Source organism: Henckelia pumila, chromosome 4 (genome assembly GCF_033568475.1).
Source record: "Henckelia pumila isolate YLH828 chromosome 4, ASM3356847v2, whole genome shotgun sequence".
In the NCBI taxonomy this organism is placed as follows: domain Eukaryota; kingdom Viridiplantae; phylum Streptophyta; class Magnoliopsida; order Lamiales; family Gesneriaceae; genus Henckelia; species Henckelia pumila.
Window position 1 is genome coordinate 20531543 of NC_133123.1, and position 22584 is coordinate 20554126.

At 35.2% G+C, this 22584-nt stretch overlaps 1 protein-coding gene across 1 annotated transcript; it reads right to left on the reverse strand.

Annotated features, from left to right (window-relative positions):
• Window positions 1-19162: 19162 nt before the first annotated feature.
• Window positions 19163-21153, reverse strand: LOC140866666 (ASI1-immunoprecipitated protein 3-like). The gene is made up of 3 exons (XM_073271698.1): window positions 20685-21153; window positions 20100-20162; window positions 19163-19665 (listed from the first exon to the last, which is right to left on the reverse strand). Exons 1-3 carry the CDS (start codon window positions 21042-21044, stop codon window positions 19339-19341), a joined length of 750 nt encoding a protein of 249 aa, XP_073127799.1. The 5' UTR covers window positions 21045-21153; the 3' UTR covers window positions 19163-19338.
• Between the last annotated feature and the right edge of the window lie 1431 nt (window positions 21154-22584).

The window sequence follows — 22584 nt, forward strand, 5'->3', positions numbered from 1 at the left end:
TCCAAAAATCAATTTTAAAATTTTCGGACTCGAACAATTCGATCCGATGCCTCGTGGACCAATCAAAAACAATTTTCGATCGACCAAAAATAGAATTTTAACATATTAAAATTTTAATTTTAAAAATTTAAAATTAATTTTTTTCGCGGGCCGCCCGGGACACTCCCGGGCTGCCCGCGCCCCAAAGGGGCTCGGGCCGGGCAGCGACGATCGCTGCCCGGGTTTTGCCCGAAAAAAAAAATTTATTTTTTAAAAAATTTATTTTGTTTCAAAAACCGAGGCTTAAAAATTTTCGTACAATCGATTAATTTAATCGCTTGATCTGAGCAACCTGGCTCTGATACCACTGTTGGAGAACGGCGATCAGATCAATCAAAATTGATACCCGGTGCAGCGGAAGTTTAAAAATTTTATATGGAACGATTCCATAATGGGTATCAAAACTTTACGATTAAATTGTGTGTGTAAAATTAAATAACAATTATAAATTTTTACCTCCAATCTCGAATCGAGATTATGGACACCAACAGATTGCTCTGCTCTTGTTGTATCTCCCAGGAACTGATGGACGAACTGTTCTTCAATCAGGTCCACGAACAGAGATTTAATCCCTCTGATAGATTGCACTAGAAAATCTATCAGAAGTTTCTACGAAGAGAATTAACGAATTTGATCCGTTAAACCAGACTGTAATTCAAAATTCACAGGCTGGATTTTTCCTGAGCAGAGGGGAGGGGGGCGGCCACTGTTAGAGAGAAAACTAGGGTTTTTTCGAAAATTGTGACCTGTTGTCTGTAATTTCTGTACTGCAATAACTTATTTATAATGTAGGCCGCTAACAGCTTAGGGCCCATTAGTCATAAGTTCAAGCCCGACAAGCAAAGCCCTCATGTTCAGAAATTAATATAAAATTCATCATGACTCCGATTGATAAACCGATTTCACCAATGTGCACAGAAACCATTTCTGCACCTTTTAAAGTCAAGATAAATTTTTCTGAATCCGAATTCAGTGATTTCCAAAAATGCTCATCCCTATGTCATTTTAGGAAATCTTACTCCTCTACTCTTAAATAAGAAGTCCAACTTCTTTGTTCATTAAATTTAACTCTTTAAATTTAACTATCTCAACGGGGATTAAAAATCCATTACTCTGTGTGACCCTCAATGGTTCAGGGATACAGCTAGCCGTGGGCTCACAACTCCTTGTGACTCGGAACAACAATTTCCGACTTGCCCATCGAATCATGGTAAGAGCGCCTAGCAACATCGCCCCATGATTCCCTAGGTATCATTGATAGTGCCTGCAAGAACCAATAGATTTTGGTTAGCGTACAGTACGGTCCCTTCATCCATATATCCCGATCGAATCAACAACCATTGGTAAATCGAGAGTCGTTCGAGATTCGATAACTATGCAATACATCTTGAAGATCAAATAGTGACATCGCATGTGCTACTAAGAAACCATTTCTTAAAACACATCATGTACTCTGGCCAGAGATTCGTCACACTAATATCTCCTCAGATCGCATAGGATATCCACACTCGCAAGTATGTGGTGAATCCTTGACAACAAAGCATCGACTCCTATATGTATTGTAACTGTACCCAATCCCGACACCTGATGACCCCAATAGAGTCGGTAAACGAGTCAAAGCACAGTACTAGCATATAGAGTCTCAATGATGTTTCAAGTAGTAAGGACTAATGGTGTACAACCAAAACCGCGGACTTTATCCACTCGATAAGTGATAACCACTTGGAAAGTCCGGATAGGGTAGTTCGATCATTCATCATATGAATATCCATTTGCATGCTTCGAACATCTCTATGTTCCCTACCAATGAAACGTGGTACTCTGCATCGCAAATGCTAGTCTCAAACTCGAGCGATCCTTATCCTTATTATCGGACGGCTCAATCGACTAGGAAAAGTTTAGAATATACAGTGACTATAAGATGTGTTTCATGATAGACATCCCCATGTTCTACCACATCTTACATACACTATAGTATATTCAAGGTCTTTATCAAAACAACAATAGTATATCACAATATAACAATATGAAGAAAGATAAAGTCATTGCCATTAATAAAAGTGTAAATTATATTAAACACAAGATTATTTATACAAAGAGTCATCAAAGCCCTTAGCCACAAGTTGGCTCACCGGGCACCCACTCTTTCAACAAGATCCTAGCTTTCTCTTGAACAAGAGACATCAAATTCTTCTTGAATGAAGGAGTGAATTTTTTAAAATATATGGGGAAGGGGGAGGCAGTTGAAACGTTAAAAGAGAGAAAAGGAGATAATGGCCCATGAAACTTTTAAAAAATAATGCATTTTAAAATACTACTCTCTAATTTTTTTTAAAAAAAATAAGTATCATGCACCACTTTTAAAATAAAAATCATCACAAAACATACTTGAATTAAATTTCTTAAACATTGCTCCCAGGCTAGTCTCAATTTTCTTCATCACGGAAAATAAACTCATACCTGAAAAATATCAAAAACTAAATTTTGCATAAATATTTATAATTTAAACACTTAAACACATAATTTTTCATAATAATTAATTAAATTTTCGTGAGTGGATTTATGAATTTTCGGATATTACATACTAACTGCTACGTGTCGATGCACTCTTAACACCAAAGTCAATTCGCTAGTAGTATGGGTTCGGATTGTCTGATCTACGTTCGGTGGGTCCGAACTCTGTGGTGCTTCTGAATTCACTTCGGTGATTTTCTAAACGTATTGATCTTTTGTTACGCTGATTTTCTTAATTAATGATACTTTAATAATGTTTTTATATTTAACTAGGTAAAACGAAACTCGATTCACCACACAAAATTGGTCTTAAGCCCATGGTCTTTGGCTTGGGGTTCATGTAGGGGTGATAAAAATTCTCGAAATTTCGACTCTTTTCGAATCTCATCACATTCCCATCTCGAAAAAATCCCTACCCGAAATTTACTAGACCCGAATTTTCAGGATTTTTCCCGTCCCAATTAATATCGGGAGAGAGATCAGGAATAAAACATTATCCCGACGTGATTTTCAACCATCCCAAAATAATACTTTATTAATAATTTTATTAATATATTGATCAGCTAAATATTATTGTGTTTCAACTCATATAAAATTAATTGTGGATTTAATTCATATAATTGTTTATTGTTGAAATGATCGAATAGTAGAATAACGAAATGATATTTTTTGTGTATTTTTTAAAAAATTTAATTAATAATTTAATTAATTCATATTTATAATTATATAATTAGGACAAATACTATAATTAGAAATATAATTTGGCAATCTATTTAACAAAATTTATCTAGTAATTTATTTTCGAACATTTTATTAATAATTATTTGATGTATATTATGATGCTCTTCTTTTTCAAAACCTTGTAACATTGCTCGGAATATTTTAATATTATATGTTTTAAGTTGAATATTTATTTTTTATTTAGAAATATAAATTTTTAAATAGTATTTTTTATAAAATAATCACATTTTTTGGTTATTTGAATGAAATTTCAAAAATGAAAAAAAAAATATCGGAATTTTCTCTCCCTACCCGAAGGGATCCCGAACGAATATTCGGGTCCTGAAATGTGTCGGGTACGGGATCAAGAGAAAAAAAAATTCTAATTCTTTTCGGGACGAGAATTGAGTAGGAGAGTTACGGAACGGGCCCCGACCCTATTCCACCCCTAGATTCATGGACTTGAATTGCCCAATAACATCCTACTAACTTGTCAGTGTCCTACTTGTATTGTCCAAGTCCATCATGTAAGTTTAATGAGTTTCCTACTAAAATTCTAAAGCCCACTTTGTAAGGACCTAAAATTAATTATCTGGTAATTTGATATAATTAGAATAATTATTGAGATGTTAAAAATAAAATAATTACTTACATCAAATAAATTATAAAAATGTGTTAAAATTGGTATTTTCATATAAAATACATATTGGAGTTAAATTATACGTGGGTATTGAAGCATAATAAATTGGATCAAACCGTCAAAGTTTAAGCTCAAATGATTAAAAAAAGTGATAGGATCGATTTGGGGAGATTCTTTGAGCAACAATATCTCGTTCTTGAAGTATTGAACACCTATTAATTAAATCGAGTTTGGTTTTCAAACCACGAGAAGAAATTCAAAATAATCCTTCGTAGAAACCGATTAAACAGTTTGTAAATCATTTGAAAATAATGCAATCCAAAACAGCAGCAACAAGTAAATGCAATAAATTAAAGAGATACGAATTTATTTATGGATGTTCAAAGAAAAGGTCACCCCTTCTTCCTAACGGGAAGGATCCACTAAAAGACTTTGGTTTATAAAACGTCTTGTATACAACCCGCTCCAAACGTAGGACTTACCCCTTGTCTAGATCAAAAATCCTAGCACTCTCGATTGTAGGCATCAACCTCATAATCCGCATAATGTTTAACGTCTCTTATGTCAAAACTAAAAAAACAATCTTTAATATCTTTGTGTGAATACTCTCACTCAACTAATCTTTAAAAATCATCTTTCATGTGTGTGTAAGTGAGTTGGGGTATGAAAAACTTGAATATGAAAGCTCAAGAAATCTGCTGTGTTCTTTACACCAAAGACAAGCTCTTGACTATCTAATAAATCTGTTTAGACGCCCCTTCTCTTCTTGGAATCTTTCAATGCTTTGAATCCTCTTCAAAGCTTGAATTTGATCGTCAAAAATGGTGTATTTAAAACATCCAAGAGAGATATATATGTTAGGCACAATTATTGCGCCTCTTCATATGTATAGTGATCATAAATATGACTCTTTGTATTCCTTCTGTCAATCAAACTATTCAAATTCGCCTTTCTGGACATTTTTTCCGATCTGGACTGGTTTTAGTCTTGGACTGCTTCTTGGAGAAGTCGTCGTGAAGCAGTTGTGGAGAAGTCGGAATATGGATGAGCAGTTGGAACATGATTCATTGATTTCTAGGCAAAGTGATAAACATAAAAGTTGTATCTCTTCGTCTTAGCTTTCTTACGCATAAAAATCACTCAATTTAAATTAAATATGAAAGAGTTATACTTGAAATATCATACCTGCTCCAAAACAGTCGAGAAAAAAATAGTCAGGGAGCAGTCGGCAGTTGAGTGAAGCAGTCAGTACTTGATGAAGCAGTTGGAGCATGATTCGTTGATTTCTGGGCAAAGTGATGAACATGAAAGTTGTAGCCCTTTCTCGTAGTTTTCAATGGAATCAATAATCACTCTATTTAAAGTTCATATGAGAAAGATGCTCGAACTACCATACTGTGCCAAAAATTCTGCTCTGTAGAATTTCAGTGAGACACAGGAGACTTCAATACAGTTTATCAGCTCTTTATGCTCCGATTTAGACTTCGACTTGTGAAGATGATTTGTAGATCATGTTCTTATGTATGATGGAGCTGAGATATATGCTCATTAAACCAGAAATGGCCTGTCAAACTATTTGCTGTTATAAATTCTTCAAGTTTAATATTGAGGCAGCAGTTTGATCTAGCTAACAACCGAATTGGTCAACCTGGTATGAAATATGACTTGTAAATATTTGATTTGGTTGTTTAATGATTTTGGTGGCTGGTCATTTGTATCATTGAGCTATGAGATATGCTCGAAACAAGAAGCTGCACCAAAAACTCAGTTTGGTTGAATTTGAATTCTTTCACAAAATTTCACAAAATTTTAAAATTTTGTTAAAGAAAAGCTGTGAAGTGCTTCCTAGAAGCTCTCGCAAACACTACCTTAATTAAATTTGTTAGAAACATATAAACAAGTTTAGGCATCATCAAAATCAAGATTGGTCTTGTAGTAGACCGAGTTGTTTCTTGGTAATTAATCTTGATTTATAATGATTAAGACAAATTATCGCTTAAATGATATTTTATTGGCAAGAGCACAAGTCAAGATCAAGAACACATGAAATGAGAATGATCTATGGTTTGATGGATTTGACCATGGGAAGGGCTCGGTCATGTGTGGCTTGGGTCGATCACGGTTGATCATCAAGGGCTCGGTCATGTGTGGTTCTAGCTCGGGCATGGAGCTTGGATTTAGCTCGGGTGCTTACCTTGGAGGGGGTCTCGAGTCAGTCATGGTGTGAACCAAAAGAGGGTTCGGACATGAGGGGCTCGGCCAAGGAAGATCATGGCTCGGGATGAGTCTTGGGTGCTCAAGAAGATGTGGTTCTTGGCCAAGGGAGTGTGCTCGATTTAGTGTTAAGTCCATGAGGTAGAGCACATTGTGGTCGGGTCGGGAATTACACGTGGCAGAACCAGAATCAGTTCATGTTCACCATGAGATATTAAGCGAGGTGTCAAGAGCTCAGGATAAGATATGCTTAGTGTCCTGATAGGTGTCAATATCTCATACATTCGGTTGACATCTTTCCCAGTTCATCCTCTATAAATAGAAGCGGAGAGTTCGGTCATTGGCACACCACTTCCATCTCACTTCATATTTTTGCTCGGACCAAGGAGTAGATCGAGAGTTTGAGAAGGAAGAGCTCAGGGTTAGACCAAGAGGGATTGGGTTGGGCTTGAACAGGTGCTGCTCAGGTCGGGCTTGAGGAGAGAGTCGAGGGGTCGGGTCGGGCTTTGACCTATGACAGCTAGGGGTGCTCTTCTTCCAGCTTAGTTTAGACTTTGGTGTTAGGTAAAAAAGTATTGTTCAAGATATCCAAACTGAGTATACATGTATTATGTGTTTGCATGTTTTATTTGGTTATATGTTATGATTTTATCTGCATATACCTGTCATGATATTATCTTGCATCCATGGGCATATTGATCATGTATTCTTGAGTTAGGTGGTAGTAGGGTGCTCACCCTACTTGTAGTGGATGATTGGGCACGTTGACTCGTGTCAGGTCACCGTTAAAATCCATTGTCGGGTATATGAGCCACATCCTGGTGCGACGGCGCAGAGTTCTAAATACCTTGGTCTATGAGCAGTTTTCTTGACTTAATGTATTGGTAACCAGATCATTTGCATTCATGCACATATAATATATGTATACTCATACTCTCGTGATGAGCGTAGTTTGCTCACATCCAGTATTTTTGTGTTTCCTAGACACCTCATTCGACGGGGACGGTTTGCAGTTAGCACCCACAGATTTGAGGATTAGACGGTGACCAAGGCAGGATTGCAGGGTTAGCCGTTAGGTTATATTTTTGTTGTATTCAATAATTCGATTGGGTTGTATTACTTGGTTTTATTTATCGATTGTATTCTGCCGGTTTATTATTTGTTTAGTTTTTCCGCGGCTATTCTGATTATGTTTTAATTGCATGCTTAAGTTTTTGATTAGTAGATGATCACGTTGTTGGTCACTACATTTATGGTATCAGAGCATGCAATAGGATTCTTTGGGACATAGTATTGACACTTGGGTTATCCTTGTAGATTAAGAGTTTGATTCGATGACGATAGTAGCGACAAGAATTGGATTAGCAAGACATCTAGGCTTTTCCAAGATCGTCATTGTCAAGATTGGTATCAAGAACTCGCCTTATATGGATCCCAGCAATATAAATCTAGAATGGATGATCCAGTTTTGAAATCCAGGAACTTCTCGGTATCTATTGGAGTGTGGGAGGACGTGATCGTCTATATTCCTTGTGATCCATAGATTCCCATAAAGATCCAGCCAAGAGAATGTCTCATGAAACTTTGGGCATCTCTAGTAGGATAAGATATTTTAGATCTTGTGAGGAAGAAGTCTGCTGACATTCTTGTATTGATGCTTTCGTGTGGCAGACGAAAAACTTCACGTTCAAGATCGATAGACGTAATGTAAGATTTCCGCATGTATTTGGATTTTAAATACTGTATTAAGATTTGTTTTAAATAATATTTCAGTTGTAAGTATTTGAATCATATGTATTAATGATTCTAGAAGCTTGATGTATCAGTTATCATTTAATTGTACATATTTTGATGTAATTGAATGTAGTTGTTTATTACATGAGATTCTAATAAGAATTGTATATAACCTGGATTTTTTATTCAAGTATTGTTATTTTTGGATAATTTCTTGATTCGATTCCAGTATTCAGTTAATCAGTATTCAATTCAGTGATTGGATTTTGTATAACTGGGTTAAAGTTATACTTGTTACCAGATGATTAGTTCTAGGTGTTTTCCCTAAAAAGTTTGAATAAGTTGTATGCGTAAAAGTTCATGCCAGGGATGCTGTGTTTCATCAGGGGCATGATTCTTACCAGTGTATAGTATGATTTGATCAAGACAGTTTTTCTAGATCAATTGATTTAGTTTTTGAACTTTGTCAGGATGTTGACAGGTGATGATGGGTTTCATCGAGAGCACATAGATTGATTATACCAAGTACTGTGGACTGTGAGAATTGATAACTATATGGAGAGGAAGCGCAACCATATGTCCGTATTACTCTGGAAACCTTTCCTGTTTCAGGGGGAGGGTGTGTTCGGGGGAGGCTACCTTAGTCTGGTGGTTTTGAAACAGTCACAGGAGGGGTATAGATATCAAACATTTGGATTCTCTTGAAGATATTTAGTTTGATACCAGGGTTAGTATCATAAGGAAATTAGTTACCGTCTGACTTCGTCAGAGATACGGATTAATAATTTTTGTTGTCAGGATATTCCTTGACTAGTGATAATTCTGAGCAGATAGATTTTGCATTCGATATTTGAGATATAATTAGATGGATTAATCTGATAAAAGGACTGATTGTTTATCGTCGATCGTTGGATTATTGTCTGACTTCGTCAAAGATATAAAATAAGATTTTATGGTAACATAGATTGATCAGGATAGTGGATGATCATTTGAATTGAAATTATTCTAGGGATTACTGAGTTACTTTTATGTCTATGTTGATTAGACAAGGAAAGTTTAGTAGTAAATCCATATTGGTGCAGGATTAGTGTTAGTGACTACTATTTGTTATCGCCTAACATCGTCAGAGATCAAGTTAATAACTCAGTGAGGGAATCTTGTGATTCCAAGTGTTTTGGGTTCAGAAAATTTCTTGTTAAGTGGAAACACAGAGATCATAGTTTTTGATCAACAATGTGAGGTTCTAATGTATCTAGAATCGGTAAGTGATTGACTAATTGATTTATCTTTTCGGGCTAAGTGTGAGCCGCAGTGGATCATCATTGGCAGATAAATTTTTTAAGACGAATCAAACTCGACTATTGATTCGGTAATGGGATACCGTGATCTAAGAGGTACTTGAGACAGTTCTGTAAGACTGTAAGCTTAAGGATTTAATTAGTGGCGATACCTCGTAAGAATAATTAGATTCAGAGACATTCAGAATTCCTCAGTGTTGAGGGTTGTCTTTTGGATGCGTTACATCACGGTTGTGACTGGATAGATCGAGTCGATTCGAGCAGGGTTTTAGACTTTGCAACTATTGAATGACTTTGTTGTGATTCATAGAACCAGTTAGCAAGGATTCAGTGAGAAATTATTTTTATCCGTGGTAGGATAACCAGTGTTATCATTTCGATTGTTATCTCAACTTTGAGATAGATGTAACTAGTCGACCTAGATTATTAGTACTAAGAATTGTACTATTTGACTTTAGGGTCAGTAGAATAATAATTATGTTTCCGGGGTTAGAAAGTGAATGTTTCAGGAAGACAGGGAATTGTGGACAACGACGTTGTCACATGTATAAGTGAGATGGCAGAGACTTGGTCATTCTTGATATCCTTTCGAGTATAAGGATATATTCTTTGGTGATAAGATAAATTTTAATTTCTTTGGAAATTGATTGATTAAGATATTGGCATAGCTTGAAAAATAGACAATGTTAATTGTGATTTGACATTGAGAATACATTGATCAGTGATAGAATAGATCAGTGATACAATGGAATTGTATTGAATCTATCCACTGGATGTATTCAGTTGTTGGTAGAAGAACGATCATCTCAAGGAATTGTGATGCTATCTGGGTTGTGGTGGATCGACTCACCAAGTCAGTACATTTCATTCTGTACAACCAAGACTATAATTTTGATCGGTTGGCTCGTTTGTACATTTAGGAGATTGTACGATTTCATGGAGTACCAGTGAGCGTTGCCAGTGATCGAGACCCCAGGTTTACTTCTAGATTCTTGGGGGAGTTTTCAGCATGCTTTGGGTAATACACTCAGTTTGAGTATTTCTTACCACCCAGAGGCTGATGGGCAGTCAGAGCGGACTATCAGTACTCTTCAGGCTATGCTTCGGACTTGTACTATGGATTTTGGTCCAGCTTGGTAAATTCATTTTCCATTGATTGAATTCGCGTACAACAACAGTTATCACCGCAGCATTGGTATGACACCATTTGAGGCATCGTACGGGAAATGATGTCGTACTCCATTGTTCTGGGAAGAAATGGGGGACCGACAGGTAGAGGGACCAGAATTAGTTCAACAGGCTATTGATATAGTTGGGCAGATCAAGAAACAGATTAAAATTGCACAGGATCGACAGGCTAGCTATGCTAACGCTAAGCGAAGGTGAAACAACCCTTACCTCTACTAATTAATAATTAAATAAAATACGAATTTTTCAAAAATTTTTGGCATGACCTCTCTATTTATATTCAAACCCGCCTGTCACAGACAGCAACTAAAAAAAACAACCAATACTACTAAATAAACTAGACCGAGAAAGGAACGAGAACCAGAGAAAAAGATTTGACTTTACAAATGCCCAAAATATTCCACATAATACTGTTACATGGAAGCAATCCATTCTTCAAGTAATTACTTTACATTTATTTGATCAAAAAAATAAAAGACTTTAAAGTATTACAATAAACTTTTGCGGAATACTGGCATGGTCAGAGGGATGTGCCGTGCCCGCATCACAGTCCACTCGATAGTCCTTCCCCGCGATCTCAATGATAACCTAAACCTGCACCAAGTAGATGTAGCGAGCCTAGGGAACCAGCAAGAATATGGGGGAAATACCGAGTAATACATACATACATTCACACGTAATTAAAAAATAATTTGTACTAAAAATACTTTGTTTTGTGCTCTTACTTTAAACAAAAATAGACTTCTAAAACTGAGAGAACATGAATATAACATATGCATGGCTAAGTCAAATATAATCAATGTAACTGCATAATCTGTTCTGAAACATAGTCATATAAATAGTGAACTTAGATCCTTGAATTGTGACTCTGGTTTCGATCTAGATCATGGCTGCAGTGTACTATGCCGCAAGGAAGTCAGGATATCTTCCAAACTCGTCTTGCCCATACTTGGTAAGGGAAGTTAGGATTTCTCCAAAACTCGTCCATACACGTCTTTCTGTGGTATGGAAAGTCAGGATTTCTCCCAAACGCGTCCATACACGTCTGGTGGTATGGTAAGTCAGGACGTCTCCCAGCCGTCCATACACGTCTTTATGTGGTCAAAACCATCTCACTTTGTTCAAAATATTTTCTTTCCTTCTTAATTCAGGGACTTAGTATGCTTATGTAGATGTAATGTACATGTAAGTATTTACTCGATAATCATGCAAAAGAATCAAATATGGATGAACAGAATGGCGATTTAGGGAACAAACCAAGGATGGGAATCTAAACCATAAATTTTGCGCTTAGGACATTTCGAGCGGTTCGCCTGTAAATCTTACAACTTACTCGATTCTTATTCAACAAGGATTTCGCTTGAAACCACGACTCCCACACACTTAAAACTAAGTATAAAAGTCACCCCCGGGGTATTATTCCTTTCCAATCATTTTATGAGAATTTATTTCCGGATAGCAAGCATAACACGCTAAAATTCTGCACCTAACAATTCACATGCCTAGAACTCGACCAAATCTTAACCAAATTAATTCCCGCTTTCACCGACATATTCCTAGCATCCTAGAAAAATTTCAAACCCGAGACTTAAACCAAAATCTGACTTTAACCCTGTTTTAAACATTCAATTCCGGGCAGCAACTTAAATACCCAAAATTCTGCACCTCTTAGATCAAATGCTTAGAACTTAAGGAAAACTCAACCGAATTGAATTCCGCTTGAAACATAGTTTCCCTAACATCCTAAGATACCACAGCCCCGAGCCCTTCACTAAGTCAAGACTATAACCCTGTTTTAAAATTCATTTCCAGACAGCACCAATACAACCAAAATTCTGCTCACCCAAATTCTATCCTATCTTCTTTCCAATACCTTTAACCATAAATCCCATGATCCCAACCTATAACCAATACCAAAACCATCCCATAGACTTCTACAAGCCACTAGAATAGCTTTCCCCAAGTCTAGCATGACTCGACAAGAACAGCCCCTGTTCCTGCCCTCAAAACCGATCCCCTCTTCAACACCCAATTCGACAGCCCTTCTCCTCCAATCTGCTAGCTAATTACCACATCCTAAGCACTACCATGTGAGCTACATTCTCACCCATGGTAGCCCCTATTCACCATCCAATAAACACAAATAACATCACATAATTTTCGAATGAACAGTGCAAAAATCCATTTCTGAAAATTTCTAACACTTGAGCAACAATAAAAACACCATTTCAAACTCATAATCCATTTCCATTCTAAAAATTAATCATAATAAGATCAAATACATAAACTTGGCTAAAATTCCAAATGCCATTTTCGAAAAGAAACATTGCAGAAATTTCAGAGGAAACTTGAAGTGCATAAACAAAATTTAATCACACTATATAATAATCTACAATTGAGAAAAGAACCCATATTCTTGCCTAGCTAAGAAAAAGAAAAGAAATCAAAAGAACAAGAGCTCGCTTGAGCTGTGGCCGACGCGATGGAGCTGGTATGAGCTGGAAACGGAGCTCGCTAAGGAAGAAAGAAGCTCGACCAGCTAGCCAAGATGATGCCTCGCTGGAGAAGAAGGTTGCTGGCGGCGACGGGAAGCTTGAAGAAGAAGAAAATGGGGAAGCCGACGGCTGAGTTGGAATGAGAAGGGGATCGTGTATGTGTGTGTGTTTTGGGAAGTGAGTGTGTGTGTTAATTGGGGCTAGGTTTTAATTTAAGTTTAAGTGTGTAGGAAAAAAGTGCTACACACTTTTAAAAAGTGCTACTCCAATTTAGCAACTAGGGCTATAAATTAAAATTGCACTAAATAAAACACAAGCTTGAAAAACCAAGAATTAAACACTTTAAATATTCTTATGTCACGGCAATGAGTAAAATATTTGAATAACAAGGAGAGCGATTAAAATAATTTAAACAAACAAGACTAACGTTTAAAAGAAATTTAAATAAATAAACAAGCGAAAATAAAAACCTTTAAAATGATTTGTACAACTAAAAAGAATTTAAATAAATAAGCTAGACATTTAAAATAATTTAAAATAATTAATAACTAACCGCTAAACATAGACTATTTAAAATAAATAATTTGGGCAATCAGGAGTATTTAAATAAATAAACTAAATAGTTAAAATCATTTAAATGTATAAACTAAACAATTAAAATCATTTAAATATGCAAGCTTAAACCCTTAAAATATTTAAAAAAATTTAAGTTGCACAACAAAAATCATTTAGACAAATAAACTTAAACAATTAAAAACATTAATTAAATAGTCAGTAAAATAAAATCATTTGAATAAATAATAAAATATTTTAATAGCACAAAATTCAAATAAAGAATTTAAATCAATTAAAATTAAAAATAATAATCCTAATATTTATTTAATTTAATGCATGCGATTTAATAAATTAGATTTTAGGTACTACAGAAGGCCTTTGCAGTTTGAGGTTAGTTAAAATCTATTTATGAGAGTTTCACCATTTCGCAGGATTATGATATTTGGTCTGAAGGGTAAGCTATCTCCTAGATTCATTGGTCCATTTGAGATTTTGGAAAGTGTGGGAGATTTGGCTTACAGACTGGCATTACCATCATATTTATCTAGAATCCACGATGTGTTCCATGTATCACTGTTGCGACGGTATGCGGCTGATGAATCACATATCTTGCAGCCGTCTGAGGTTCAGTTGCATACAGATCTCATATATGTGGAGAGACAGTTGCGTATTCTGGATCAGAAGGTTAAGATGTTGCGTACCAAGGTTATTCCTCTTGTTCTAGTTCAGTGGCAGTGCCGAGACATGGAGGAAGTCACTTGGGAACTTGAGAGTCGCATGCGTACTGATTATCCAGAGTTGTTCTGAGTTTGCTTGTATTCCAGTTGTATTTTGTAAAATATTCAGTTGAAATAAAAAATGTTTATTTCAGTCTTGCATTTTCATACTTAAGATGTAATTTCGAGGACAAAATATCTTAAGTAGGGGGAGAATGAAGTAGCCCGAGTTTTGTCTTGGTAATTAATCTTGATTTATAATGATTAAGACAAATTATGGCTTAAATGATAATTTATTAGCAAGAGCACAAGTCAAGATCAAGAACACATGGCATGAGAATTAGCTAAGGTTTGATGGATTTGACAATTGGAAGGGCTCGGTCATGTGTGGCTTGGGTCGGTCATGGTTGAGCATCAAGGGCTCGGTCATGTAGGGTTCTGGCTCGGGCATGGAGCTTGGATTTAGCTCGGGTGCATACCTTGGGGGGGGGGGGGTCTCGGGCCGGTCATAGAGTGAACCAAGGGAGGGTTCGGACATGAGGGGCTCGGCCAAGGAAGGGCACATTGTGGTCGGGTCGGGAATGACAAGTGGCGGAACCAGAATCAGTGCATGTTCACCATGAGCTGTTAAGCGAGGTGTCAAGAGCTTAGGATAAGATATGCTTAGTGTCCTACTAGGTGTCAAGAGCTCATACATTCGGCTGACATTTGTGTCAGCTCATCCTCTATAAATAGGAGCGGAGGGTTCGGTCATTGGCACATCACTTCCATCTCACTTCATATTCCAACATCATATTTAATGAAGAACATGGAATTAAACATGTCTCATCAAAATAATACAAGTGCTCTTGCTAAATTTCATAAGTTACTACACATGCTCATAACAAGTTTAACACATAATCTTGACAGCAACATATATACAAGATCTCTTGTCTTCTAACATGTTTGATAAAATCATATAGTACATCATCTGCTAAAACCCGAGTCACCACATGCTAATCTCGATCTCAAGCTATCCTGGTCGTCTCTAACTCGATCCTGCCCCACCTATTGCCATGCACACATACAAAACAAAGCAATAGCCGAATAACTCCGGTGAGAATATAATTCCCAGTATAAAGAACATATCATTCAATATCATAATCATGAATGCAATGCATGTTTCAAAGATAAGCTATCAAGTTTGATATCAATAAAATCTCGGTTCTTGGGATCCCGAGAAATAAAATATCAAACTAACCACGGACTCTCCCAATCCAGGTGGTGTCAAGTATCTTAATTCCTCTGACTTTGATGCAACTATAGTGAGTCATCTAGCTCTAGAAGTAAATCTATCTTCCATGCCACTCAACTATAGCCCTCCAAATGTCATTTGCAATCTAGGCCATTCGACCCTCTATGATTTTCAAGGTAGAGTTCAAGATGAATGCAACATAATCTTGATGCATTAATTACTATAAAAAATCTTGAACATATAAGTCAAATAATCAATCAAAGCATCAAGTGATAACTAAATCACAAAGGCACATAAACATTCAAGAGCAAATAAGTATGTGATTTCAAAAGAAAAAACTCGAGAATCATATCTATCTCAAGTGTTCTATCCCATCTGGATTTGTTGTCAATTTATACCTTTTCTCTTGACTCTTTAAGGCTTCAACTATGAACAATCCAACAGCAAGAAAACGCATATAAAAATCTGCTCAACTCCAAATTCAATCTTCAAAGGAAAATTGACTACAAACCTTGATATTTTCTTTCCCGGTTGCAAAGATGAATTCTCGAGTCGTCAAACTTCAATAAAAATCTGAAATAAAGTGCATATGATCTAAACATATCAGTTTGCAACTCAATCAGGCTTTGTTCAATCAACTATATCAAAATCTTGACAATTCTTGAACCGGCGGCGTAACGGCTAAAAATCGGATACTGAAACTATGTCTAAATAAAACCAACAATCACATATCCCACATATCTCCAACATATCAGCATGTGCACGTTCAACATCACAAATTCAGAAATAGGAAGTGTTCGAATTTTGCTTCCAAAATTTATAAGAAATCCGAACGACGTTCTTTTTTCGATCCGTCATCGAATACATAATTGGTACTAGCTCAAGCACATGTATAACCAAGAATGATAAAAATCCATCTTCAACTTTAAAATCAAGTATGATAGAACTTAAGAAAATTTTTAACAAAACGTAGCTCTCGAAGCGGTGATCGCGAATATATATTCAACTCTGAATTCTGACGGCCCGATCGCAAGAAATCGGAGCTTTAAGAGATCAAAAATGGCGTGGGAATAGTTCTGAACTTCTTCTCCCTTATTTCTGTTGATTCACGTTGGAATGAGTGGAAAAAGATGTAAGTTTAGTTAAATATAAGCCATATTGCAGTTTAGTCCCTGAACTTTGGCATAATTGCAATTCAGTTCCCGGACAAGTGATTTAATTCAATTTAACTCCTGAATAATTTAAAAATATTAGAATTTACTTCTACACTCTAAATATCCTCAACTTAAATATTCTCAAATTAAAATTAAATAATCCTGGGCCTTACAATATTGATCATGTATTCTTGAGTTAGCTGGTAGTAGGGTGTTCACCCTACTTGTAGTGGATGGTTGGGCACGTTGACTCGTATCAGGTCACCGGTAAAATCCGCTGTCGGGTATATGAGCCACCTCCTGGTGCGACCGACGTGGAGTGCTAAATACCTTGGGCCCGGTCTGTGAGCAATTTTCTTGACTTAGTGTCTTGGTATCTAGATCACCTGCATTCATGCACATATAATATCTATATACTCATACTCTCGTGCTGAGCGTAGTTCGCTCATGTCCAGTATTTCTGTGTTTTCTGGATACCCCATTCGACGGAGAAGGTTTGCAGGTAGTTCACCCAGATATTTGAGGATTAGACGGTGACCAAGGCAGGATTGCAAGGCTAGCCGTTATATAAGTTATATTTCTGTTGTATTCAGTAATTCGATTGAGTTGTATTACTTGGTTTTATTTACCGGTTGTATTCTGCCGGTTCATTATTTGTTTAGCTTTTCCGCAGTGTATTATGATTATGTTTTAATTGCATGCTTAAGTTTCATATTAGTAAGTGATCATGGTGCAGGTCACTACAAGTCTGTAGAAACAGACCCAACAAACAGAAAAAAAAAAAAAAAAAAAAAAAAAAACATACATGCTATATTGTGACCATTCATATCCAAACGATCAAATAAAATTTATGAATTTTATAGTACAAAGAGTTGAAAATAATAAAAACCAGTGTTCTAAAAGGTGTCGCCTCGCCGCCCGCCGCCCCGTTTAATGGCTAGGTGTCGCTCGCCTAACGTCCCACCTAGGCGGCGCCTTCTGCCTAGGCGATGCACTTATTATTATAAAAATATATATTAAAAATTAAAACTTAAAATGAAAAGAAAGGACCCAAACAAGACAGAAAAAAAAACAGTATAAAAGGCGGAAACAGCAGAGAAACGATAAAAGAAGAGAGGGCCGAGAACGTGAGTCTTCAATCTTCAAGTTTCTTGTTGTCGGGCTGGCAGCCGCAATCTTGCCGCCCATTTCACGTCGTTGTCGGCCGTCGACCACCCTTGCCCCGCCAGTCACATTAATTTAGATGGATAATGCTATGTGTACATAGAGTTGTACATAGAGGGTTACACGTCCTATAAATTAGGAAAATATATCAAAAATATTTTAAAATATCTTTATTTTCAATAGTTTGTCTTGCTCAAAAAAACTATTAACGAAAATATTATTATTTTTTATTTTATTATTTATTGTGCAGTTTTAGGAGGTGTCAAAATTGAACCCGACCCGAGCTGACCAGAAAATTATCGGATTAAGGTTTTGAGGTTTTGGGATTCGGGTTGACCTGAAATATTTGATTTTTTTTTTATTTTTAACAAAATAATTAAATACACATAATAATAATAATCAATATATTTTAATTTAAATGCATATTAACAAAATCTCACTTATATAGTTTTATATAATTTAAATTGAAAGTTTAATTGTACGAAATTTAAAATATACTTACTACACAAAATAAAAATTAATTTTAAAAATCAATGTTTTAAAAAATAATTATTACATGTGAAAAATCTATGATAATATACAATAAATGTTTTTCAAACATATAATATATAAAAATATAGTAAATACTTCTTAATTAATCTATAAGTAAGTACAAAAACTTTTTAAAAATTTCTCAAACCAAACCCGAATAAATCAATAGCGACCGATCCGAACTCGACTAACTCGATCAACCCAAACCTACATGTTTGAGTTTTGATTTTGTTTTTTAACAAAATATTAACTATTACACATAATAATAATAAATATATTTTAATTTAAATACATAATAATAAAATATCGTTTATATATGATTTAAATTTGAAAGTTAAATTTTAAAAATTATAAAATATATTTACTAAAAAAATAAACAATTATTATTTTTGTTGAACTCAGTAAAAAGTTATATATATTTTCATAATTATTTTTTTAAATATCTATAAAATAATTATTTTTGTTGAACTCAGTAAATTAATTCTAAAAGTAAGTAATAGAATAAAAATAATAATATTTTAGAGAAAGGTTTTAGAGTAAGACAAAAAATTGTAGGTTGAAGAGAAAAAAAAAATTAAGATACTTTCCTAATTTAATTGACATGTAACCCTCTATGTACAACTCTATGTACACATAGCATTGTCCAATTTAGATTGTTAGGCTTTTTCAAATTTCAGATTTGTGCTTTAGGGGCTAGGGTTTAATCGTGCGTCAACTAGTTTGAGATTGATATTTATTAATATCTATGATTATATTATTATTATTATTATTATTAAAATTTTATATGAATTTCATACAAAAAATCAAAAAAAACTGAAAAAACATAAGAGATAAAAATTATATTTTATGGTAAACTCATAAATATCCCAAGATATTTATTATTTAAGTTTAAAAAAAAACCGCCTAGGCAAATATCATTTAAGTTCAAAAAAAAAAAAAAAAAACCGTCTAGGTGATAGGTCGCCGCCCACCTACTGTTTTTTAGAACATTGATAAAAACATACATTATACTCTCAAAAAAAACATACATTATGATTTTGTCCACCAAAAAAAAACACAAAGAGTTGGATATATGTGCTGAGGATAGTGATAGGACAAACGACTATTTCCTGCTACAAATCAGTTACAAGAATAAGTTTGCTTCAGTCTACCACCAAAAACTTTGAATAGATTTCATGATTTTGATCTGTAAGTTTATAGACCATTTGTCCTTCAGTAACATATACCTTTTGGAAAACGAATCCCGGTAACTCTTTGCGAGGAGGAATCTGTTTATCTAAAGGTATGAAGTGCACCGCACACTTGTGCATCACAGATTCTGCAGGTACTTCAGTTCTGTGGAAACTATAGAACACCTCCCTCATATTAAGTGATGGCCAATTTCCACCTCCGTCTTTCTCTGCCTCGTCTGGACGATAAAATCTCTGTGTTGTTACCATTATAGCTCCATCGAATGTCTGATAAATTTCCTGTGCACAAAAAGAAGTGAAAATTGATGCAAAGGCCTCAAGGAAGCCACCGAGGACACCATCTATTCTTTCCTATAATTCAGGAAGAAAACGACTTGACTAGAAGCAACCTACTTAACAACCTGATATTGACGACTGCTTCACGTTTATGGACAAAGACAAACGTCTCAAAGCTTTGCCAATATCACATCATCATCACAACAAAACCCACGAGAGATTTACAAGGATTACCACACATCACTCCATAAGCTCTCCAATAACATCCGTTTTTACTCCATCAATCTTTTTTACAAAGTTCAAGAGAAAAGAAAAAAGGAACTTAGATGACAAAAAGAAGATTACCAACATGACATTCTCAAACATTTCTCTCAGGCACTTTCCACACGACCATGTTCTCAGTGAAAACTTAACTCACACGTGAAAAGAGAACTTGCCTTAACTATGGCCACACGAGGCTTCTGATTCTTTTTCTCAGGAACTAAAAGAACAGGATCCTCCTACAAATAAGTAAAAAAGTAGTGTGAATACACGGAAAGCCAGATTTTTTGAGACTTCAAACAACTACGACGTCTAAGCAGAGTTCCATCCCGGAATTCAAAAAGGATCCAATATCCAAGAGCGCTGGAACTTGGTCCATACACTCAATTCTTCATATTCACAAATACATATAAAAAATTAAAAATATAGCCAATAATCAAACTCTTTCACAAGAAAAATAAAATTATAAATAAAACAAACAGAAAACCAAATCACTATCAACTTTCAGCATCAATGCAGTTTCGTCATGCTTAGTTAACATATAATTCAGTACAATATCGTTCTTGGTGTCAATTTTGCATGATGTTTTAAAGCTTCCAGAACTCAGAACACTCATTCAAAAGTTACAATTACATTATAACAAAAAGTAAGCCCTAATCAGTAATAAAAACGAATTTTCAGCAGAAGCAGAACCGAAATCCCTAATCTGCAAGCAGTCAATGAATCAAAAAAATGGGAATTCAAGCACAATCACAACTCACGAGATGATACTGGAAGCCATCGTACTCAAACGACTTGTAATGATTCCTCTTCTCCTTCTCCTTCCCCGAAACCCTAACAACCTCACCGATGGACCGCGCCAGGTCATCCTGCTCGTCGTTTTCGTTCTCGGAGTCCGCTGCCTCAGGCTCGGACTCATCTTTATCCCTCCTCTTTTTCGTATTATTCTTCTTCTTTAACTCGATCAATCCTAAGTCCCCTTTATCATTCCCCTCCTCGCACTTGTGTTCGGGGACGGCTACTCTTTTACGCATGTCTCGGTTTCCACTACGGCGAGAGGGCGGCGACGATTCGTACTCTTCGTCATAGTTCACTAACCTTGAAGAGCGGCGGCGACGCATTAGGCGGTACGACGGTGGTGAAAAGGTTCTCGGCGACTAGGATGACTGGGAAAGGAGATCTTGAATAGGCAGTTTATTTTCCAGTTTTGTAGGCTCCATCAAACGGTGAATTATGATTGAGTTGTGTATTAACTTTGTAATTGCGGATCTTTCTTTTCTTAATAAAATAATAAAATAATAAAATAAAATTTCAAATCATAGAACTATAATTAAAATATTTTAATTTAAACACATGGTAGTAAAATTTTATCTAATCTAAATATTTAAATATGCTTAGTGTGTTTAATTGTTTAAATTTAATAGTTCAATTCTATAAATGATAATTACTCTAAAAACAATAATTGTTTAGAAAATAAAAATATTTCATAAAATAAATATTACACATTTAAAATTTTTAAATTTATGATATTATATAATACAGTAAAATATCTTCAAACATTAAAAAAGACAAGGTGGATAAATTATTTCAAGCTCCACTTTTCGATCTTTTAACGATTTTTTTACACTATCAAATCTTAAAACACATGAAATAGAAATTAAATAAATTGAAATCTTTCTATAAACGTGGTTTACAAATTTCAACTTACTTTTCAATGTATGTATCAATAGCGACATTATAATTATTAATAACTCATGGTAGCAACATTTGGTCTAGCATTATAATTTTTGGAAAAAAAATTATTTCTTTTTGGATATTTTGGATTAATCGGTTCGACCAAAAACTGACCTGACATATTTTTCAGGTCAAATTTCAGATCCAATATGATTTTTATCAATACCCAAAAACATTCAGTTCTAACCTAAAATTTTTCGAGCCGATTCAGATCTGATTGACGGTTGAGTTCATTTTTTATACCCCTAATTGAACTTCCCAATCTCCGATAAATAAAATTTCTCAAACCAGCCTAAATGGCGGGATGAATGCTAAATGATTGGTTGTGATGGGTTTCTAGTCAGCTCACTTTGACGAGCCAGTTTTGATAGCTCCATGGTTCGGGCCTGATTCGAAAAATTAAAAAACTTGAACAGTACAAAAAATAGCATTTATTCTCCTTGTTAAACCAAAAAAAAAAAAAAAAAACCAATAGCTCCATGTACGGGAGTTAATGATCTATTAAAACCCTTTGTTTATGAAAATAAAGGTGAAGTGTACTTTTAAGTTTTCTAACGTATGAATTTACTTGATATTCATAAGAATATGATACAAAAATAAATAAATAAAAAAAAAGGTATCAGTCCTATTGACGGTTAAGTCGATGTCACCCACAGGGCGCGTGGCGGATTTTGATTGATTAAAATCAATGAACCCCACATGAAACTCATTGATTTTAACCAATCATAAGGTTACACGTCGCCCTCAGGATAATACCCCGCGGGCGGCATAAACAAAACCCCTACTGACATACTGCATGACAGTAGAACTACAAATGATCTTTTTCATTTTCAAAATGTTTTCTACGGGGAGATGCATCAATATATTGTTAGGATGCATCAATATATTGTTAGGACTACACTTGAATTCCGAAGCTTTCATTATTTT